Here is a 9,136-nt window from a genome sequence, read left to right on the forward strand (position 1 = left end):
GGGTTTGTGGAGGATCCATGAGTGGCGTGTCCGATGGTTCGATGAATGTGACAGAAGCAGCAGCTGCAGGAGTGGGTTGTTGGCTCAGGAGAGCGTCCAGCATCTCTTGTCTCTCTGAGGGTGTTTAGGCTCCTTGTGTGGGAAAATGGTCGGTAAAGCATTTAGTTTCCGCCTTCTCTTACACCCAGCTGCTCTGGTGAGCTCTTTAAGTAGTTGTGGTTGACTATAAGCCTCAAACGCATCAGGAGAAAAATGTTGGGAACACAGCCACGGATCTTTGGGAAGTTGTGTCCGTCCACAGGCATCTTCCCACTGCTTTCTCCTCTTCTTGCCAGTGGGAAAGCTGTGTAAACTCACATCACTCCCCTTGTTGCCCTCTGACTAGAAATTACATCCAAAAGCAGCACAATGCGGCATTTTACTTAATTATTAATATGGTGAGTGCATAAACAAACACTATAGCGTCAATAGCTGTTCTTCCAAGAGCAACCAATATACGTCATCGCCCCCAGAGTGCATTGCGTGCAGAAAACATGGCGTCCTATGTATGTCAAAAATGTACTAAATATTATAGATTTATAAAAAACAGCAATAGTTTGTATGTTTCTAACAACATAGTTTGGAACAACAGAAAACTCGTGGCTTATTAGGGCATACACGTCCTTATAGGCGGAGTTCCTTTTAAAATGACAACGAGGAGATAAGTTTCACTTTTGTTTTTATTAACAAACACTAGGGGGTGCTAAAAGCAAGCCAAAACGGCATAGTATCCCTTTAATGATAGTTTAATGTAAAATCAGGTAAAGGCTTTGAAACCTAAAGAAGACACTAACTTGTTAAGGTCTAAGAAGCTGTTAACTTTCACTCCTGCAGAATTTAAAGTGTTTTTCTCCTAACAGAGGATGCTATTTTTAACTTTTATGCATAAAAATGCGTCAGTTCTCGTAAAGAAGTGGATGTCCGTGTGATGAAGATGACAAAGTTACAACAAAGAAACGTTAATGAAATATAAAAAAAGAAGATAAGTGTGGTGATGCATTTAGAAAGGTTTTGAATATCACAAAGATTTGCCATGAAATATAATAATAATAATAATAATGCATTGAACTTATATAGCGCTTTTCTAGACACCCAAAGATGCTTTCACACACACTCACATTCACACACTGCTAGTGATGGTAAGCTACCTGTGGCCACAGCCGCCCTGGGGAGGTCTGACGGAGGCGAGGTTGCCATTTGGCGCCATCGGCCCCTCTGACCACCACTAACACAGGCAAGTTGGGTGAAGTGTCTTGCCCAAGGACACAACGGCAGGATAGCCCTGGCGGGAGCTGGAATCGAACCCATGACCCTCTGATCATGAGGCAACCCGCTCTACCACCTGAGCTACTGCTGCCCCAAAAATATGTATCATTAATAAAAAGGACATTTCTGATATGATACATTTACAACTTTAACTTGCAACGTTGGTTCATTAAAGTCTGGCACGTCTGGATTTTTGTGTGCAGTTTGAGTTTTGCCCACTAGAGGGAGAGCTGCATCTATCTCTATGGCAACCTTCTTTCAGGTTGTAAACAGTCGTTCTGAGCTTAGCAGTAGACAGCAAAACAACACACACAAGTAGTGATATCCAAGGTAATGGCTAGAAAAGGTCTGAATAAATCAGCTTTAAAAGCTGTGGATGACTACTGGGAGTACACCAGGTAGGAGCTTCCCTCCCGACTCTCAGCGTTTTCAGAACTGTAGCAACTAAACGACGTCTAAGAACAAATAGCAACAGATTTATCAGCACGTGTCTTAACTGTTGTTATAAGTCGTTGTGATGTGTTTCTAAGGATTGTGGGTGAGGATGATGGAGGTAACCTCTTCACTCCAGAGCAATATGAGGAGTACAGGAGAAAGGTTTTACCTCAACGTGTGCAGAACAGGTTGTACGTGAGCTTTGGTGTACCTGGAGGTGCTGACTGTAAGCAGATTGGCCCTGAGACGCAGTGCTTCTGCACCCACAGGTAACCTTTCATCTCAGATTACATCACACACCCTAATCTCACTCACACGGACAGATTAATGGGAACAATTTATTATCAAACAGGTATAAGCAGCATAAGACCGAGTGGGAGGTGGTGCCCTCTGAGCGACCTCTCGCTCTACCGTGTCGGGTCAAAGGATGTCTCTGCTCTGCGTTCAGGTTCGTTCCACTTGTGGGATCGAGTCCTGTGCGCTGCAGGTGTAAACACCAGCTCCAGGATCACAGGGAAGATGCAGCACATCTGTGCAAGAAGTGTAAGCATGGCATCCAAACCAAACTCACTCCACACTCAAACTGAAGTTCTTTCATTTGTGTTTTTTAATCCTTTACGTCCCAGGTGACTTCTGCTCCGGGTTCCAGAGTCCGTACACTTGTGGCTGTGGCCAGCCCTGCTATGCACACCAAACCCTGGTACGGAGACTTTAAACAAACACAGTATTTATAGTTATGAACGTATTGCTTTTGTTCTTCACAGGTTGAGACAAAGCAGGAAAGGGAGGCAAGAGGTCAGCCAGCTGGTAAAGGTGTTCCTTATGCGGCCATGGGTGGACTGACGGGCTTCAGGTCTTTGCTGGATGGTTACCTCAACATGGAAGCCTCTTCTGGTAACAATGTCCCCTGTAAAGTACAACTTGTTAATCTTTAAAGCTGCTATAGCCATCCATCCATCCATCCATCCATCCATCCATCCATCCATCCATCCATCCATCCATCCATCCATCCATTGTCATCCGCTTATCCGGAGTCAGGTTGTGGGGCAGCAGCCTAGGCAGGGAGCTCCAGACATCCCTCTCCCCAGCAATCTCAACTGGCTAGCGAATCTGCAAACAAGTTTTGAATGCAATCACAGTCTCGGAGCGCTCACCCCTCCTCTCGGGTGTCTTTCCTGGATCCGTGTTCATTGGAACTGCAAACCCACATTGCCAGAGTAAACCAGATAGTGCAGAACACCACTCGTTGTTTCTAGGTCCAAACATCTTTTGTTGTCCATGACCTCACTTGGAGAATAGAGTCGGGTCGCGGGGGCAGCAGCCTAAACAGGGAGGCCCAAACTTCCCTCTCCCCAGCCACTTGGGCCAGCTCCTCAGGGGGAATCCTGAGGCGTTTACTGGCCAGTCGAGAGACATAGCCCCTCCAACGTGTCCTGGGTCTTCCTTCAGGTCTTCTCGCGGTAAACCTCACCAGGGAGGTGTCCAGGAGGCATCCTGCCCGAGCCACCTCAACTGGCTCCTCTCGATGTGGAGGAGCAGCCGGTCTACTCCCATCCCCTCCCGGATGACTGAGCTTCGCACCCTATCTCTAAGATAGAGCCCAGCCATCCTGTGGAGAAAACTCGTTTCAGCCGCTTGTATCTGCAATCTCGTTCTTCCGGTCACTACCCAAAGCTCATTACCATAGGTGAGGGTAGGAACGCAGATCGACCGATAAATCGAGAACTTCTCCTTCCGGCTCAATGTGGTAGTGTGGCGGATCGGTGACACTGACACCCAGATGGTCCAATAGTTGGTTTTGGTCGGAGCCGTGTTATTGGTGGAGGATTTTAGACGAATGTGAGAGAAGCACTTGACTCATTTATGTGCATCTATATATATATATTAGCTGTACTATATTAGAGTTCAGTTCAATTCAATTCAATTTTATTTATATAGCGCCAAGTCACGACAAGAGTCGTCTCAAGGCACTTCACATTCCAATCCGGGTCAGTTCATTAAACCAATCAGAAATAATGTTTCCTATATAAGGAACCCAGCAAATTGCATCAAGTCACTGACTAGTGCCAGTGACTTTACAGCAATCCTCATACTAAGCAAGCATGTAGCTGTTAAGAGACATAAATGCAGCTTTCATTCAAAACATAAAGCCCAAGCATGCAATAAACTCATTGATGTCTAAGAGTTGTATACAGAGTGAAAACATCAGCTTTCTGCGAGGAAAAAGGACTTTTGAATGCATTTCAGCCTCTTTGACACCTGGAGTCGGTGTTTTTGGCCTTAATCAGACAGTCAGTTCACAGGCGCTCATGTTTTCCATTAGAGGATGAAAAATTCCTCTGAGAGGCTTGTGAGGGCAGCAAAGAGCAGCGTGGAGTCACTACTGACTGAATCATGACTACAGAGCAGGATTTTGTGCAGGTCAAAGTGTGTACAATACGTCTTACTGCACGAATCTGTCTATCTGGAGCAGAGCTGAAAGGCTATTGGGGAAATGTCTTTTTTAACACAATTGCAACAAAATGTTGATGAATATTCTGCCACTTTTGTTCGTATTTGTGTCCTTTCATGGCTGTCATCACCTGCTGCTGACTGGTAAAACTCAAGCTTTTCTTTAGTGACACGATAAACGGTTCAACGAGAGCTCTGGGTCTGCTCATCTTCTGATTTTCTGGCTGTATTTGTTTTCAGAGGAAGACAGAGAAGACGGCTGTGTGCAGACACCGTCTGCATCAAGGATGAGCGACGGATCTCTGAAAGCATCCAGCTCTGGTCGTCGTCAGCACCGGAGCAGCCAACAGTAAAATACAACAGCTCTGTACAAACTCTTGGTGAAACTTCAGATATTAAATTATTTGTTCAGAACTTTGTTGTTTATGACCCTTCTTACTGCGTCCATTTATGTGGGCACTAACGATAACTTTCATGTTATTCTCCAGAAGCTGTTTAAGCTGGCCAGAGTTGGTTTGATGTTTTGTTATCGTAAGAAAGTCACCCACTCAACCTGTCACCAAAATATCACCGGAGCCACGTGGCGCCGTGCGCTCAGTGACGAGCACGTACTTAATTTGCAGCTAGATGTACCGTCTTCGACTGATTAATCCCATTGCTCACGGTAGCTCAGCGGTGATGAGAGCTGATTTTTATTCTGTCGGATGAATGGAGATGGAAGATTGTGGCGGCCCAGTTTCCAACATCTTTAACAGAGAAACACAATTAATGAGGATCTAAATAAGGACTCACGCCCACTCAGATGTTCCCAGTGAGAGGATGAAGAGTCAGACCCAGATTGGTACCCAGTCATGCTGCAGGCCGGCTCGAGCCTCTGCAGTCACCTGAGCCTGAGCAGGTGGTCCTGCGCTAAGTGGAGAATGTCCTCGCTTGATGGAAGGCAGGAATGCACCTGGGTCTGTTTTTTTTAAGTTCAGTGCTGAAAAGGAGGTGGATGCTGACACTTCTGAAAGCTGACTCTTCAGATGTCCAAGAACAAGAGTGATGGAGGGGAAAAGTGGAAAGCTCCAATCAAACGAAGAAGTCACAACGCATTAGTGCGGCACACATACACTTTAAGGTAATTGCTTTTCTATAGCAACAGCAAAGGATGCTGTAGTTCATTTAGTTTTGAAAAAAAAAAGAATAACCTCCATATTTGCCTCATCGCCATGGAAACCCCACCCAGCTTGATTGACATCTTTGACTGAATAAATCAAGACACAAACACAGAGGACTAAATTGGCAATTAGAGCACATGGAAACAGTTAATTACCCCTGAGGCAGATGTGATAGGTAAACAGCACTCCAAATAGAAACAACTCCCCTAACTCCCCCGCAGACGGACCGGGAAAGCAAAAACAGTCCGAGGTTCTGGACGGATCGGACACCGTGTTCCAAAACTTTTATCACTGCAGAGCAAAGCAGCTAGGCCACAGAACTGGAGGAATGATGTGCTTCTCAGCAGGGCTGTTTCAAGGTATTTGGGGTCCCAAGGCAAAGCTGGACTTTGGGCCACCCGCCCTCTGACAAAATTAACCTTGAGATCGACACTCCCCCCACCCTACATGAGAGCGACAGCACGGACACACTGTTTATGACTGCATTAACGTTTATAGAAACAAATACCTTTATTCCAGTCCAAAACTGTGTCTGTATATCGCATAAAATACGCGGTACCAGATCACAACATGCCCGATAGGTTCTAAAAATTGTACATCGCTTTGGATAAAAGCGTCTGCGAAATGAATAAACATAAACATAGTGTGTGTGTGTGTGTGGGGGGGGGGGGGGGGGGGGGGCAGTGCATGGAAGTCAGGAGTGGCCTTAAAGGTAAAGGTATGTCTGGGGCCCCTAACCAGCTTGGGGCCCTAGGTAATTGTTTGTTGCTACGGGTCTGCTTCACACAGAATTTTTATTCACTGGTTCCTGAGAAAAAATTATAGTAACAAAAATCTAAATCTGATGCAAGCATCTTCTAATCATATTTAAAATCATTTGTCATCTATTGTCATGCTTTCCAAGATTATTGATAGGTAATTTTAGATTTATCCCATATTACCTTAAAGGACGACACACAGAGAGAGAGAGTAGATTGATTATTCGTAATGTCCATGAATCGTCATGCGAGAGCTGGGCGCAGAAACCCCTCCATGGAGCTAACCAGGCCCCCCCTGCTCCTGGGGAAATCCTTCAGCTCACCAGCTCTGCATGCCCGCATTCTCCACCAAGATGTTAGGTAATTAAATGTTAAGGGATATTTAATCTCCATAACCCTGGAACCTGAAATAACACTCATGACAACAAGGAAGACATTTTACCCTGAGTCCCCAAAATAATGGAGAGTTAACGCAGGGGAAAGCCTCCTCCGAGGCTTTTCCCACGTCACTCCCAAGTCTCCTCAGTTTCCCAGGGGCTTTATTCAGCAAAGGATGGAGGAGAAGGCGGGGCCTTCTCAGGTTACAGAGGTACAGAGGGTTGGTTGGAATAAACATCCTTGACTGCTGCAAACGAGCTTCTCTGCTCAACCTTTCATGAACAGCCACAGTTGGCAGACACAGAGATTCATGAAGTGTTAATAACACAAATTGGGCATATTTCAGGCCTCAAAAAGGTACAATTATAAAAATACCCAACAATTATGTATCACCATAAATCCTGATACACTCTTATGTGATTATGGAGATGGAGATTTTTAGTGATATATTCTGATACTTTTTTCAATAAATAAAACAATTTTCTTTATATTTTAAAGAAAAGGGTCTTATTTTCCCAAAATTTAATTTTTTTCGCATATCTTGAAATTAACAATCTTCAGACAATCTTGTGCCGCATTAGAGTGTTTTAACAGCAAACCTGATGAACTCAAACATGTTACTGCACTGCTTTTGCAATAAATACGCTCTTTTTTCATTTGCTGCTTCAGAGTAAAAGCCTTTGCTGTGAGTGGTGTCTGCATTTATTATGCAGTTTTTTAACAGCTATTTAATTATTACCATGGAGACTGGAAACATCTTTAATTTACAGAAAAATGTGTTTATTGCTGACGTAGAGCTGGTGAACAGCTCAGGCCTCCAGTATCACGCTGCTTGTTCATCACGGCTGCCTTTAGCTGATGAATTCAGCCTGGGTCGGCATGATTTCCCTTTATAGGGCACTCATTGAAGTATTTAAATTTTTTAGATTTCAACCCCAGGGAGTTATTGTAGTTCATAACCAAAGTGTATTTCTGTTGCTACAATTTTCAAAAATGTTTATATTCATGCAGAAAACCAGAGAAAACAAAGTGACCAAATGGCCTGTTCTGGTAAAAGATTTCCCAAAATAAAACACATGAACAAGTTAAATAAACATTATTTTTGAATAATATAGATGATTATAAGACACTTGAGAATATCCATCCATCCATTTTCATGCGCTTATCCGGAGTCAGGTTGCGGGGGCAGTAGCCTAAGGCGAGAGGCCCAGACTTCCTTATCCCCAGCCACCTGGGCAAGCTTCTCCGGGGGAATCCCAAGGCGTTCCATGGCCAGGTGAGAGATATAGTACCTCCAACGTGTCCTGGGTCTTCCTACATGTTATTATTATATTTTATATTTGAGGATCTGCTTCATTATCATCTTCTTCCTGTTAATCATCATCACTGATGGCGAGATTGGTTGGTGCAATAACCATCCTCCATTTCCCAGAGAAATCTTATAGTCTTATAAAATACAATCAATGTCATAATAGGTATTATTACTGTTACCATGATTATTAAGATTATATCTTAAAAAACAACAGATTTTACCTAAAAATATTCATAATTTATTTTCCTTGTTCAGGGCGTATGTTCAAATATGGCAGATTTGATTTCCATGCTAAGATTTCACCAACTTCATTGAGTTTAACATTTACAACACATGTATCCTTATTTAGCACAACTAATCAACCTTGTGATGTGAGGATTTCATAAACCTAGCATTGTTAGTTTTAGAGATCCGACCGTAAACGCGAGAGGAGACCGAGCTGTTTTCTGGCTCTGCAGACACACCAACATTTGGCGCGTAATAGCCCCGCACCGATTGGTGGAATGGCGCCATGGCGCAATCTGTGACTAGCTTGATCTCTGATGATTGCTTGGGTGCAATTTCATAATTCTAAGAGTTCATCATTTACGATGTGAGTGGAAGTGTCTAAATATGGATGTTGGCCCTATAAAAGGTTAAATAGATTCAAACTTTAGTTATTCCAGTTGATTTGGTTTAGATTTGTTGTTTTGTTTATAAAAATGTCATTTCAACACAGAGCCAATAATGAAAACAGCTATTTAAAGGGATTACATACGTAAAGCTGTGGCCTGAGATAGGTCGCAGCAGGTTTCAGACAAAAGTTTACCATGACGTGGTAACAACTCTCATCAGGTTTTCTAATATGGTGGCAGAAGATTGTGACCTGCACACCTGAGCCGGTCCAACCTGTCACATCCTGGCAGTAGGTCCCCCATTTTCTCTGTCCATCAGAACAGCTGGTCCCATCTTTGACTTGACGTGGCACTGGAGCTGCTTTCACCCCCGGAGCAGATGAGGCACGTTTCAAAACACTCAAATAAGAAAAGAAAAGCAAACACGTTCACACAAATGAGAAGAGACAGAAAGAAACGGCGAGAAAGGAAGGGAAGACAGCTTAAATCAAGGCTGAGAACAGACCGATTAGCTCTACAAGGTGTGAGTGTTTCGTTAAAGGAGGAGAAAATCAGACGAGAGGAGACGCTCATTCTTATTTGTGTTCAGAGAAGTCATTGTGATTTCTCTGAACTAGAATTAGAGACAGATTTGACTTGATTGAGCTGTTATGGAATTTTAGTAATTGCTTGCAAAACGATGTCAATTAATGTCAAAACCCTGACAAAGTAGAGCAATTTGCT

At 43.7% G+C, this 9,136-nt stretch overlaps 1 protein-coding gene across 2 annotated transcripts; it reads left to right on the plus strand.

Annotated features, from left to right (window-relative positions):
• Positions 1 to 1,563: 1,563 nt before the first annotated feature.
• On the plus strand, positions 1,564 to 4,599 carry fam221a (family with sequence similarity 221 member A). Of its 2 annotated transcripts, none has more exons than XM_015956413.3 (6): positions 1,564 to 1,703; positions 1,836 to 2,009; positions 2,189 to 2,283; positions 2,367 to 2,440; positions 2,505 to 2,634; positions 4,432 to 4,599. In XM_015956413.3, the coding sequence occupies exons 1-6, from the start codon at positions 1,639 to 1,641 to the stop codon at positions 4,542 to 4,544; spliced, it is 651 nt and encodes a 216-aa protein (XP_015811899.1). In that variant the 5' UTR covers positions 1,564 to 1,638; the 3' UTR covers positions 4,545 to 4,599. The 2 variants fall into 2 exon arrangements, with proteins under 2 accessions (XP_015811899.1, XP_015811898.1); XM_015956412.3 differs by having other exon boundaries at positions 2,093 to 2,283; positions 4,432 to 4,598.
• The last annotated feature ends 4,537 nt before the right edge of the window (positions 4,600 to 9,136 follow it).

The sequence above is a fragment of the Nothobranchius furzeri genome, chromosome 11 (assembly GCF_043380555.1).
Source record: "Nothobranchius furzeri strain GRZ-AD chromosome 11, NfurGRZ-RIMD1, whole genome shotgun sequence".
NCBI lineage: Eukaryota > Metazoa > Chordata > Actinopteri > Cyprinodontiformes > Nothobranchiidae > Nothobranchius > Nothobranchius furzeri.